At 50.6% G+C, this 13535-nt stretch overlaps 1 protein-coding gene across 9 annotated transcripts in view; it reads left to right on the forward strand.

Annotated features, from left to right (window-relative positions):
* TACC2 (transforming acidic coiled-coil containing protein 2) overlaps positions 1-13535 on the forward strand; it is a 186343-nt gene that overhangs the window by 17877 nt on the left and 154931 nt on the right. For all 9 annotated transcript variants that reach the window (XM_046027938.1, XM_046027944.1, XM_046027939.1 and 6 more), the window contains one exon: positions 7794-7903. In XM_046027938.1, coding sequence (XP_045883894.1) covers positions 7794-7903 — 110 coding nt within the window. The remainder of the gene's footprint in view (positions 1-7793; positions 7904-13535) is intronic.

The following is a 13535-nucleotide window of genomic DNA, read 5'->3' on the forward strand; positions in this document are numbered from 1 at the left end:
TGAAGCTCGGTTTTTAACCACTGCACCTGCGACCTTATTCTTGGGTCCAGCCTAATGCTGCGCTGGCACGACGGTGATGGAGGAATTCAAGAGGGGCAAAACACAAGGTTTATGCCTGCATTCCAGGTCAAGTTGAATAAATGTTATAGGACATGGTAGGCTATCCTGACAAACCCAGCTCTTTGAATGAAGAGACTCTCTACCATGTGGGTAGGTCTTTGCGGTCTTGACGAGGTGCTCCCGTTAGCCACTGGGGCAGGCGGGCCATTTTACAGACCTCTGTCTAGAAACAGGCTCCAAGAGGTGCACTGATGTGGGTTTTCTGAATGGCCCAGCCTTCTTTAAATTATGCTGTTTCTAAAATATTAAACCCACACAAGACAATATTGGGCAGTGTTTTTGAAGTCTCAAAGGTTTTCCTTTCTCCACTGACGGATGTCAGAACACGTCAATTCGGGCATCTTGGAGGCTCCGGGTTCTTTTAGGGTAACTCTTACCATTTTGACCCAGATGCTGTCCGGGGAGGGAAGGTAGATAATGTTCACCGAATGTGGGTTTCTTATTCACTCGCTGGGAGGATGGGGACCATGTCTTTTTTTTTTTTTTTCCTCTAATTAAACTTTTTATTTGGGATTTTTCAGGTTTACAAAAATGTTGTAAAGATAATACAAAACTCCTGCTTTCTCTTCTTGCAGCTTTCTCTAAAATTAACCTCTTATAACCATGTCTTTTAAATCTTCCATGTCCGCTTAGAACCTGGATTCAACCCTTCCTGGACATGAGGCAGAAGCATCAAATCCCACTGAAACATGACTCTTGTTTTCTCTGTATTTTGAGGGACAAGTGGGGCTTCCAGCCCAACTCTCTCGGACTCCAAACCTTGTTCGTTTTCTGTCATATTCGTGTCAGAAAACGTTCCATCTGGGGTACCTGAAAATTCCACCCTTGGGGCCTGACCACCATCAGCCCAACAAAGTGACTGCTAGCTGAGGCTCCTGACTGGGGCGTCCTCAGCTGCAAGTGTGGGTAAGCTGCTCCAATCTTTTGTTTTCTCCTCAGAGGGGAAGAAATGTTTGGGATGACCCAGCAGAACTGGTCTGAGCCTTTGCCTTCCCTGGACAGGGCAGATGGGCGGCCCAAGCTGGCCCCAGCACAGAACATGTGTTCCCCCATATTTGGCAGCCTCCGGGTTGTTTCTGAAATCCGATTCCTAGTGCCATGGGGATGACCTTTGGTCTACTTCCCAGCATTCACCTGCAGTCACACGGCTCCCAAGAAGCTTGCTCAAAGAGTGGGCGAGTTGGCAAGACACTCTGGTCATGATCTAACCATGTTTATGGGCATGACCAGTAAGCCGGAGGGAGCCCATTGCACAGGGAAGGTCAGGGGAATTTTTTTTTTTTTTTTTTTTTTTAATGGTAAGACACTTTAGCTCTTGATAAAGTGTATTTTTTTAGAGCTGGGAAGTGCCTGTTGGAGGATTGCTTTAAAATAGACCCTGGGCGGGGCGCCTGGGTGACTCAGTGGATTAAGACTCTGCCTTCAGCTCAGGTCATGATCTCAGGGTCCTAGATTGAGCCCCGCGTCAGGCTCTCTGCTCAGCAGGGAGCCTGCTTCTCTCTCTCTCTCTGCCTACCTGTAATCTCTCCCTCTGTGTCAAATAAATAAATAAAATCTTAAAAAAAAAATAAACTAAAATAGACCCTGGGCTCTGGAGGATTCTAGAGCGAAAGAAAGGCTGTTTACTCAAGCAGTGGCAGCAAAGGAAAGATTTGAAGAAGCAACTTGACAAGGCAGTGCGTCGTGGGGAGGATTGCCAATTTTTTTTGTCCCGCCTGCCGCTGGGAAGTGTGAGGGATTAGACACGCCTGCGGTTTTCCGGTGACGCCTGTGGACACAGCAGACCCCTGAGGGTCCTGGGGGCGGCAGGACGTAGCGCTGTTGCTAGGAGGGAGAACTGGAAGGGCGACTCAGAGACACTGAGGGGAAATGCGGTGGAAGAATGAGGTCTGAGGCCTGCGCGTGCTTCTCCCGGTTGGCAGAAGTGGCTACTGGACCAGATGGAAATACACCACTTTTTATTTATGTATTTATTTTAAAAGATTTTATTTAGGGCGCCTGGGTGGCTCAGTGGCTTAAAGCCTCTGCCTGCAGCTCAGGTCATGATCCTGGGGTCCTGGGATCGAGTCCTGCTTCGGGCTCTCGGCTCAGCAGGTTGCCTGCTTCCCTTCCTCTCTCTCTGCCTGCCTCTCTGCCTACTTGTGATCTCTCTCTGTCAAATAAATAAATAAAATCTTTAAAAAAAAAGATTTTATTTATTAGAGAAGGAGTGTGAGAGACAGAAAGCATGAGCAGGGTGGGGATTGGGTAGGGGCAGAGGCAGATGGAGAAGCAGACTCCCCGCTGAGCAGGAGCCTAGTGTGGACTCAATCCCAGGATCCTGAGCTCATGACCTGAGCTGAAGGCAGACGCTTAACCAACTGAGCCACCCAGGAGCCCTGAAATGGAAATATTTCCAAAACATCCAACACATTTTTATGAAATGCCTCTCCATGCCAGGTGCTCTGTTGGGCAATGAACCTAGGCCTCTGCACCCCATTATTCATAAATGTCCCGTTGTTTTAGTTACTTGGAACGTGGCAGGAAGATGGCAGGGATCGTAGGCAACTGTTTCCACGTCTGGTGAGGCCACATAAGGTAGGGTTCAAGAGCACAGGCTGGGACTGGATCCCAGGTCTGGTGAGGCCACATAAGGTAGGGCTCAAGAGCACAGGCTGGGACTGGATCCCAGGTCTGTCGCTTTCAGGCCGTGTGCCCTAGTGCAAGGGGCTTAACCTCTCTCTGCTGGTGCTCGCCTCTGCGAGATGGGGTTGGAGTAAGGACTGAATGAATTTCAACAGGTAAAGCTCTTAGAAGAGCAGCACTTGGCACGTGGAAATTGTTGATCGTAAGAAGTTCGCTGTTACTGTTACAGCAGAGAAAATGCTAGGCCGGTGTTGGGTGGTACTCTTGCCGTGCACGAAGTATCGGCTTTAAGGAGGAAGACCTGGCCAGGTCACAGAATGTTCTGGTTTTCATCTGAGAAATGGGAAACATTATTTTGCCTTCCTGTTTAGCTCACAGGGATTTTGTAAGAATCTGACAGATTTCAAAGCACGGGAAAGCGCATGTGCCGTCCCTATTGATAGTACTGGTGCTTTTGTGCTTTAAAAAGTTTTTTTGAAGATTTATTTATTTATTTGACAGAGAGAGAAAGGGAGAGAGCGCAAGCAGGGGAAGTGGCAGGCGGAGGGAGAGAGAGAAGCAGGTTTCAGGCTGAGCAGGGAGCCCGATGCGGGGCTCAATCCCAGGACCCCGGGATCATGACCTGAGCCAAAGGCAGACGCTAAACAGACTGAGCCACCCTGGTGCCCCCCCCCCTTTTTTTTTAAATTTTTAAAAATATTTATTTATTTTTAGAGAGAGAGTGAGCAGGGAGGGGGCAGATGGAGAGGGAGAAAGAGAGAGAAGCAGACTCCTTGTGAAGCATGGAGCCCCATGTAGGGCTTGATCTTACAACGCTGAGATCATGACCTGAGCTGCAATCAAGAGTCGGACTGAGCCCCCCAGGCGCCCCAGAACCGGTGCGTGCAGGCAAATATCCGGCTCTGTTTTGCCGGAGAGAGATGACATTCTTCTCGCAGATTAGCTTTCTTTTAGGAGGAGGTGGTGGCACTGAAAAGGCAGAAAGGCAGATCCTTTTGTCTGCTTCAAAGATGAATCTGAGCCCTTCTTAGATTTCCTTGCCTGAGGAATGTTAACACATGGTCCCTTATCCCCTTTAGTGAGAGCAGGGAGCTGCCTCCTTATACCATCTGTTGTTTGCATCTGTCTGGGCTCGTAGACATGTCAGTGTCTTTCCAGAATTACTTAGTGTAACCTTGGTCATGGTATAAAGAGCAGGAGATTTATCTGTTAAATTATTTGTGGAATCATTCGCTGCCGATAATGTGATTGAAAGGGAAGCCTGTCTGCAGAAGGTGTTTGGAGCCAAGGCCAACGTGACATTCAGACAAATAGGAATTGGGTTACAATTTAAAAATTTCAGGACCCTGGTTTGAAGATGTTACTCACTCTGTATTGTTTTTCTTGAGCTACCGTAGTAAAAAAATTTGACTCAGGTGTCCAAAGGTAGTAGTGTTATATACATAAAGAACATTCTAAAATGTTCTCCAAAGAAGAACACTTTGGAGGTTGAACTGACAGTGATTTAAAGTTTGAATTGTCTTGATACGATCCAACAGGGATGATTGTCATTCTGGTTCACAGATCGGGGGACTGAGGTTTATAGGACAGGGTGGAGTTCTCATGTCAGGGAATGGTCCAGCCAGCATGGAAGTCAGGCCAGCAGGGAGGCAGTCAGCAGCCCTTCTGTTAGGTGAGGGATCAGCCCCAGCTCTCTCCGCCGCCTTCAACACTTCCGCACTAAAGGGTTGGAACAAAAATGCCTTTTTCCGGCACTGGGGTCCGAGAGAAATGGGTCCCTCTAGACTCCACTCTTGTGTGATCTTAGCCAAAGACTTCCCCTCTGCAAGCCTCAGCTCTAAAACAAGGACATGAGTAGCACTTTACTCTTAAGGTTGTTGTGAAGTTTCAATCACATGGTTCATGGAGACCAGTAGCCCAGTGCCTGGTGTTTAGTAAGTGCTCCATAAACAGGAGCTGGTCTTACTGTCCTTTCCTCCCACATTCTGTCTCAACAAAAGTGAATGGAGGTTCTCTAGTTGTAGTACCATGTTAGCACACTAGGAGGTGTGGCCCCTGAGAGCTGAGGCATCTTCGATATTTTACCTTTGGACACAACTGGGGGATCAAAGCCGCCAGCCGTTCAGGTACGTGCCGCAGTCAGGGGACGCAGAACCAATGCAGACTTGCTCTTCAGGCTGTGAGTGAAGGTCAAGGACACCACCCATCCAACAGGAGATTCAAGGTGTCAGGAAGACCCCCAAGTCCAGACTGAGCTGATTATTTGCACCCACATGTCCCATGGAAGCTCCAGAATTGATTTCCAACAATCCCAGCCTAGAGGTTGATAGAGCTGGTGGGTGGCGTTCTCCCTTCCTGGGAGGACTGTGTCTCCCCTGGGTGGGGGGGGGCTGTGTTTATACCTCTGTGGTCACGGCATAGGGTGCTGTCTCCCTAGACTAGGCAACTCTAGGGAAGGGATGGAACCTCATTCATTTTTGTAGCCCCCACTTCTAGCATTGGTTCTTGTGCATGGTATGGTTTAGATGAATGCAGAGAACACGAGTGGGGGCAGGGGAGAAGGGCAGAGGGAGAGGGAGAAGCAGCCTCCCTGCTGAGCATGGGCTCCCTCCCAGGTCTCCGCGCTCATGATCTGAGCTGAAGGCAGACGCTTAACCGCCTGAGCCACCCGGATGAGTGTATTTTAGATAATTGAATGGATCAACAAATCAATAAATACTTTCTGGAAAACTGGGTGAAATGAGATATTTATCAAATGATTTGGCTGCATCAGTTTCCATAGTCACAACTGGTAAATTGTTGGGCTTAGGAGAGGGCTTTTGTATTTCCAGCTGCTGGTTTTGTTGGGCAGGGCCGGCGGGGTCTGTCTCTGGAGTCGTGCCAGGGAGCAGCGGCTCCTGAGGGGTGAGAGAAGATTTCTAGCAACAAGGAGCCGGCGGACACAGGGAGCCACGCAAAGTCCGCACGAGCTCTTCTTGCGTGTCTCCTGGTGCCTCACCTCCCCCGCCTCCCCCAAGGACAGGACCAGGAGCTCACGGAGCTTGTGCCTAGGTCTGAGCTGTAAGAGCTGGAGAGCAGGGAAGCTGTTTCTTTTTTTTTTTTAAAGATTTTATTTATTTATTTGACAGACAGAGACCACAAGTAGGCAGAGAGGCAGGCAGAGAGAGAGAGAGAGGAGGAAGCAGGCTGTCCGCAGAGCAGAGAGCCCGATGCGGGGTTTGATCCCAGAACCCTGAGATCATGACCTGAGCTGAAGGCAGAGGCTTTAACCCACTGAGCCACCCAGGCGCCCCAGGGAAGCTGTTTCTAATGCACACGAAGGTGCCATCTGCTCACAGGCCATGCACCTGCCCAGAGCGACGCCGCCTTCCAATCTTCACCAAGGCGCCCCCCAGGCTAGGGGCTGCCCTGCCCTGTGGATTTGGATCATCTGCCAGGTTTAAGCAAGGCGAAAAGAAATGAGGCCTTGTGTTAACTGTCCCCAAAACTGTGTTCCATGGAACACTAGCTCTAGGAGATGGTGACAGGTGACACGTGAACAGAAGGATCCTGTGGTCAAGAAACTTTGGGAAAGGGAGTTAGAATTCAATGTCATTTGACCACAGAACTTCTCAGACCCTTTCTGGCACTCCGTGAATTTTGAAAAGAGGGCTAGATAAGCAGCGCTTCTTAAACTTAGCTGACATAGAACACTTTGTCTCCTTCAAAGCTGGTCTGATCATTAATGGAATGTACTTTTTTGGGTTGCAAGTGACAGAAATCCAACTTGTACCAGAGAAGGCAAATGGGGACTTGAGATCTCAGGTAATCGTTGGTTGGAGAGGGCAGAACAGGCTGGGCCCCAGCCTAAGTGGTACCAAGACATCCCCATCACTGGGACCGCTGCCCCTCTGCCTCTCACCTGCTTCTCTCTGCCTGCTGGCACCAGTCTCTCTCGGCGCAGGCTGCCTTTGTCCGCAATGTCTACAAACAGGCTGCTGGCAACGCTTGCATTCTTATTCTGCAGAACGCTCACCAGATTCCTGCCCTTCTGGCTCTTTGGGGAGTCTTGTGTGCACCCCAGTGGGCATGGCTGTGGGGCCCTGTGAAGGAGCACTGCCGGGAAGATGGGCTGAAAGACAGCCATTGCTTTGGGTTTAAAGAAGCCCTTTTCTCCTTTCTGACATTTATTCTACACTTCATGAGCTTTATTTATTTATTTATGATTTTATTTATTTATTTGACACAGAGAGTGAGCACAAACAGAGGGAGTGGCAGGCAGAGGGGAGAAGCAGACTTCCCATCGAGCAAGGAGCCTGAAAGCGGGACTCGATCCCAGGACCCTGGGATCATGACCTGAGCCAAAGGCAGCCGCCTTAGCCAATTGAGCCACCCAGGAGCCCCATTAAATGAGAATTATTTAAATTGATTTTTAAAAAGCTCTCACTTCTTTCTGTCCCGTGATCTGAAGTTTGGACCGTCCTTTCTTGGTTTTAAGAAAGTGCTTTTCTGGCAGACGAGCTTATTGTGGGAATGAAGGAAAAGCGATGGCCTCTCAGAATGGCTAGGGCCCTGGACTGGTGGGCCCAAGGTTCCAAGGCCTCATCATTTTCTTTGTTCAGTGTCTTGCCTGGGTTTCCGGTGGAATTCTGGTCCGTGGGACCGCGGGGGAGGGAGGAGGAGATGGCTTCCATCTCCGTGACGCCACAAGCCAGTTAGACACTTGAAGATCTTAGAGCAGACATCCTCCCTTTCTCCGGGGAGCAGACGACCCCACCCTCCGCGAAGTCTGGTAGGTGTCCCCAGTCTTGGCCTTGGACTGTCGCAGGCATCCTGCTGAGCTGGAGTCTCGTGCATAACCGTGTGTCTCCTCCATCAGAGGAGCTGCCACACTTGCCGGGCTCCCCGCGTGCCTCCCGCTGCGGCTCGGGTCGGCGCGCAGTGCTGCTCAGGCGGATGAGAAAGCAAACGCACAACCTGATGCGGCCGGTTTCCAACCGAGAAATGCTTCTGTGTCCTCAGACACTCCTATTTGATTTCTGTTCCAATTTCTCTTCCTTCCGGCTCAGAAAACTTCACCAGCTCAGAGTCCGGGGTCTGTGCAACCACCTGGGAGTGGTCAGAACGTGAAAAGGGACCCAGAGAAGTCTGGAAGTGCTGGGCATGGAGACTTGCACAGGTAAGAGCCCGGGTCAGAGGACTGGCCCAGCCCAACGTGTGGCTTGCTTGCAGCTGGCTCAGCATTTGCTTTGCAAAATTTACTCTAAAATCCGTGACATGGCCCTCCGTGGTGACATGGTCAAAGCAGTGGCTCGTAGATGGCTTTGGGATTGCCTTGACCTGCATGATTGGAGAACTAATGTTTTTCTGCTTGATGAAACTAGCCATTATGGGCTTCCGTCCATTCCAGCAATACTCCAGGTGTTTATCTTCATTATCAGAACTTATTTAAGCCTATAAAGGCTTGAATAAAAAGACCAAGGCTACCAAAGGACGTGTCAGGGATGTCTCATGCGTGGCGAGTTGGGGGAGTCTGTATTCTGGCCTGGTAGCCAATGAGGGCACCAGATGACACGACAGGATTCAAACTCTATTACTAACGTGACAGGTACCCTGAGTCCCAGGGAGGCTAGTGGGTGGATTCCGGAAATTAAGGAGGCCGCACTGGGGTCGTGGAACAAGGCCACTGCGGGTGTGGACCATCGGTCAGAGCCTTCCTCATTATGACCCCCGTGAGGTCCCGATTTCCCTGCTGTGGCTATAGGGAAAAAGTGTGGTGTTCGGCGCCCATAGTTTTAGGGGCGTTCCCAAGCAGAGGGCCAGCAGACATGAACATTCAGTCCCTAGGACAGATTCGGGGCAAGAACACTGGAGGAAGTTAGTGATTGTCTGTGGGTTCAGTGCGCGATCTGGGTGGAAGAACCCTCCTGGCGTTCCCGGAGGCTGTAATTACAGCCTGAAAGCAATAAATCAACAGGAGCTCCAAAAACAAAAATGAAAAATTGAAAGGTAGGCCTCGCCCCCCCTACACACACATACACATCATAGACAATAGATAATGAGATTTTTAGGTCATGAATGCTTTGCATTATCATGTTACCCAAGAGTTGAAGCAACATTTGTGTGTTTGGGCTGTGAACGATGGGGGACCACGGATGGGTCAGAGCGCCCCCTGGTGGCAGGAATTCCCAGGCCCGGCTTGTATGAGACTCTGGGTCGCTCCCACAAGTGCCCTCCAGAAGAGGCACTTTGAACCCCTTGGCCTGAACATTAGAATTCTTCAGGAAAATGGTGGGGCAGAGTGTACTTTTTTTGTTGAGGGCATCGCAGAATATGCCTTGAACAACACCTTTGATCTCTGTTTTCTGCAAAAGGGAGGCCTCCTTGGCCTCGTAGACCCCCTGTGGCTGTTCCTCGTTCATGAACTTTTATCAGGATAACTGGACAGAGGTTTTAATATTCGGCTCTAATGAGACCAGATGACCCGTCTGAACTGGCTCTGGGTGATCACGAAACTAATAGATTCATCTTTTCTGGAATTCTCTGCGAAGGCCATCCATGCTGGCCGAGAACCGAGGTCCAGCCCCCTCCTCCCCCATATGGAGGTTCTGGGATCCCTCAAGAGGCTTGGGAAGTATTTGGGGCCTGGGTCACAGCTCGACTGAGGGATAACAGCAGCTGGAAGGGCTTTTGCTCCTTGTTCCTCAGCTTTAGTCAATTATTCTTTTTCCCTTGAGGAAGAGTTGCTTCTCATTGCCAAACGAACTGAGCATAAATGAGGCGCCTTCCACAAGCCCAAAGAAGCAACTTCCTGTTTGCAATGAGAAACATGAGTTCTGCTCTATAGACGCATGACTGTCTGTGCTGCAGGGCTCTGGACTAACTCGCTTGCAAACTCTCAAGAGGTGAGCGGGCTCCTGGAGTCGGGCCGTGTGCAGGAGGAGACGCACGCCGCCGTTGGCATCTGCCGTAAAGATAACTCAGTTATCGGTTTGCACGTGGGGACCAGACACCATGCCAAAGGCTCCAGGCACACAGAATACACTTTGATTTTCTTTAAGTCAATTCATTTCCAATTCCAAGTCCTTACTCTGCCAGGCTGCTGGGAATGCCCTTGCCAGCCATCCCTGGAAGTTGCCATCGTCTGTCCCCTCACCACTGTGGTGCACACTGGTCCACACTACATGGTCCCTCAGGCCCTAAGACCGTGCTGCCTTCAGGACACTCTTGGTGCCAGGGGAATCTTTGGTGAGGCTGGGAGCCCCGGGGCCATTCCCTTCAGGGTTCTGTGCCTGTCCCCCGTCAGCCCGGGGACACAGTCAGGAAACAGGGAGGGACTCTCAGACGCTGGCCACTTTCTACAACTTGGCTCTCTTGTGATCCTCAAATACAGTTGCCTCTTTCTTTGCCACATCAGATGATCAGCATTTTCTCTTCATAGGATATATTATAGGTTTTTACAAAAGATTGAAGAAGCCATTGACCTCGTACTGTGTTTTCTCCTTGGGAAAACTCCAGAGAGAAAGCACAGAACGGCCTGCAGTGGCTCCTGCTGGGCCTGGAGACAAGGGCAGAACGTGGGGAGAAAGACATATGTTAATCCGGCCTAACGACCCCCACACAGTGTTCTCTCCACTGTACAGATGGGGACACTGAGGCTTGGAGCCCTATGTCATTTATGCTTTAGTGGTAGTGGTAGAAAGTCCACTGTTTCTGCCTTGAGGCTTCTTCCCTTTGAATTACACAAGGAAGGCGTTCCTACATCCCCAAGGGGGTTCAGCTTTTCATCCGAAGGAGTCCCATCAGTTTAACTGCCTTGCTTTCCCTTTGCCACATGGTGTCGCTGTTGGAACTTTGGTTCTATGTTGGTCAAACCTGGGCAGAGGCTCAGAGGCATGACCCAGATGCCCATCCCTGCACAAGTCCCGGGCTCCTGAGGGAGGATGATCCCACAGTCCCAGGACAAAGCCGGGTTGCCCTCTTACTGCTCAGCAATGACCATCCCGAGCACGGCTGCCCTGGGGACACACGTCCCGTTCCGGGCCCATCGCCCACCATCTCCTGAGCCTTCTCCTCCCTCCTTGGGTACCAACAGCCAGGGATGGCAGCAACCTTTTTTTTTTTTTTTTTTTAATCCTCAAAATACAATGAATGAATCTCATTCTACGACCTTCCCCAGATCGTAGAGCTATTGGGTTGCACCAGAGGAAATGACTGTTTTGTAGGGAAAAGTTGTGTTGTGGCCATTTCCTGACCTTTGGCATCCTACCTGCTCACTCTTCCAAAGAGGGCGGCGGGTGATAGTTCAAAGATGACGGACTTTTCTCAGAGAGAACCTACGTGAATTTCTGGTGCCGCCGTCACTGATGAAGGACCGGAAACTCGACAGCCACAGTCTTAACCATGATCCATAGGTTAAATGTGAGCAGACATCAGGACCGCCCTCCAGGCTGCTCAAAACACAGATCGCTGGGTCTCTTTCCCAGACATTCTGATGCAGGAAGTGTGGGCAAGGCCCAAGAATGAGCTCCTAACCGGTTCCCACGTGATGCTGCTGCTGCTGCTCCAGACCTGCCGTGTTATCCCCCGGGGCTGTGTGATGCCAAGGCCGGGTGCTGTCGGGTTTCTCTGAGGGCAGCATTGGGGCATCTTGAACTAAAGGGGACAGCTCGAGAGACCACTCCAGGTAGGGGCAGGGATCTCAACGGTAGATTCAGTATCTCCCTCCCTCCTGCTGCAGGAATCTTCCTGGACATTTTATTCCTAATTGCCCACCCCTCCCTGGAAGATTTCCATACTATAGATCGAGTGTATGTGTTCTGTGGTCTTTGGATAACCTATCAGACCAGATAATACTTTGTAATTACACTGTAAGAGCTGAGATAACTTTCCCCCTCCCAAGAGCCCACTTTCGCTCCTCTGGGGAGGGTCCAGGCCGCCTGAGTCCACGGCTCTGAGGTGGTGACAGTGACGGACAAACAAATACCGCTTTGATATTCTGGATACTTTGGAGCTGAGAGAAGCCAGGACTTGCTGATGGATCGGATTTGGAAGGAGGGAGAGAACAGTCAAGGAAGATTCCGGAAGCTTTGGCTTGAGCAGTTGGGTGGTGAGGATCATTTGCTGGGAAGTGAAAAAGTGAACCAGGCATATTTGCTGAGGGCCATAGACACAGGGCCAGTGGCCAGGGGGCGGTCCTGTTGCTACCTGGTGAAGCTGGCAAGACAGCGTGCCGCTCACAGCCCTGGGCCCACCGGGGACACACACGACAGTCCTCCGTCTTTGGGAAGAAACCGGGCGCTCCTGTGTTTCAGGGACTGCTCACTTCCTGCTACCTACCCTTTGGGGGAGGCGTGTGGGGGGGGATATATTCCATTTAGCAAACACGGATCTGCAGCTCTGAGCCTGAGACCAGAGGTAAAAAAGACAAACAGGACCTGTGGGTCCAGTTGTAGAGAGAGGCGTGTAAACACATCATTCTAGAAAGCTCAGTGCTGCAGGCAGGCTCCGTGGCAGCACGGGGCTGGGAGACAGGGCCCGGCTCTGCTGAGCGAAGGGAGAGAGTGCTCCAGAGGGAGTAGCCTTGCCTCTGGGTCTTTAAAACCAGCTCGAAATAGGGCTTCGTGGGGGAAAGGAGACAGTCCCAGGTAGCGGGAACAGCTGCCCTCATTACAGACCTAGAAGAGACAGAATTTAGGAAGGACTAAATTTACTCGGTTCTCCCGTAGAGAATTCCAGAACTTCTTTAAGTCTGGAAAGGGAAGATGGGGCATATTTAGTGAGCTCAACCGTTTGGTTTTTTCAAACATAGAAACTCTTACTAGCACAGAAATCCTTGGCATTTGAGTAGCAGCAACTCAGGGAAGGGCAGAAAAATGGTTTGAAACGTGAAACTTGAGACCCTGGCCGAGGGTGTTCCTTGAGCCTTGGCTGCCACCAGTCACCTGCCGGCAGGGCATGGGACCCGGGGCTGAAACGCCTGCAGATGATGTTCAGAAGGCCACGAGGTGAAGAAAAGGAGGTGAAGAAATGCCCCCCCCCAAAGTGTGGCTTGGTGGGGCCTGGAACCCAGCTGGGTTTGGTGGTGCCCGGAAGCCTGGGCTTGGAGCCACGGTTCTGAGCTCTCATGGGTGTCTGCAAACATTTGTGCTGTGGGCTCCGGAATTAGAAAGCAAACCCCCGTCTGTTCTTAAATTTTAATTTCCCTATAAACAAGGTCCATTCTCAGACCCAGACAAAAGAAAAATCAAAAAGATCTGTTTTATGAGGAGCGGCTGGGGCCAGCCCTTACTGAACGAGTCCATGTCTCTGATGCAGTAGGAAACGGTTCCCACCGAACAAAGTTGTGCAAGTTCCAGATCCGCTCGGGAGCTCCCGCCAAGGCAGGGTGTGTCGGGCCGGGCCAAGGCCGCCTCCGCCCCGCTGGTCCTGCTTCTGACTCACTATTTATCTCTGGCAGGAAGTAAACACAGAGAGGAGGGGTAGTGAGCTCCCCGACTTGTGACACGGGCTGAAAAAGAAGGTCACGCGCTGAATTAGGTGTGTGTCTGCTTTCTGCTCATCTGGTTTCCACAGAGCATTTGAAAAGAGGACAGGAGTGTGTTTCCATCCTGAGATAATATCCCATTTAAATTGTCACAGTTTGGAAAATACAGAAAAGTGAAAAGTGAGGGGGGCAAATCACCAATGCATTCAACCACCTACAGACAACTACTCTTAAAATATTAGTGTTTCCCTCAGGCTTTTCTCATTTTTCGAGTTCTTTATTGATTGTGATAGCTGTGGGTGTATAAACATATGTATTTATAAAT

Source organism: Meles meles, chromosome 13 (assembly GCF_922984935.1).
Source record: "Meles meles chromosome 13, mMelMel3.1 paternal haplotype, whole genome shotgun sequence".
NCBI classification, from domain to species: Eukaryota; Metazoa; Chordata; class Mammalia; order Carnivora; family Mustelidae; genus Meles; species Meles meles.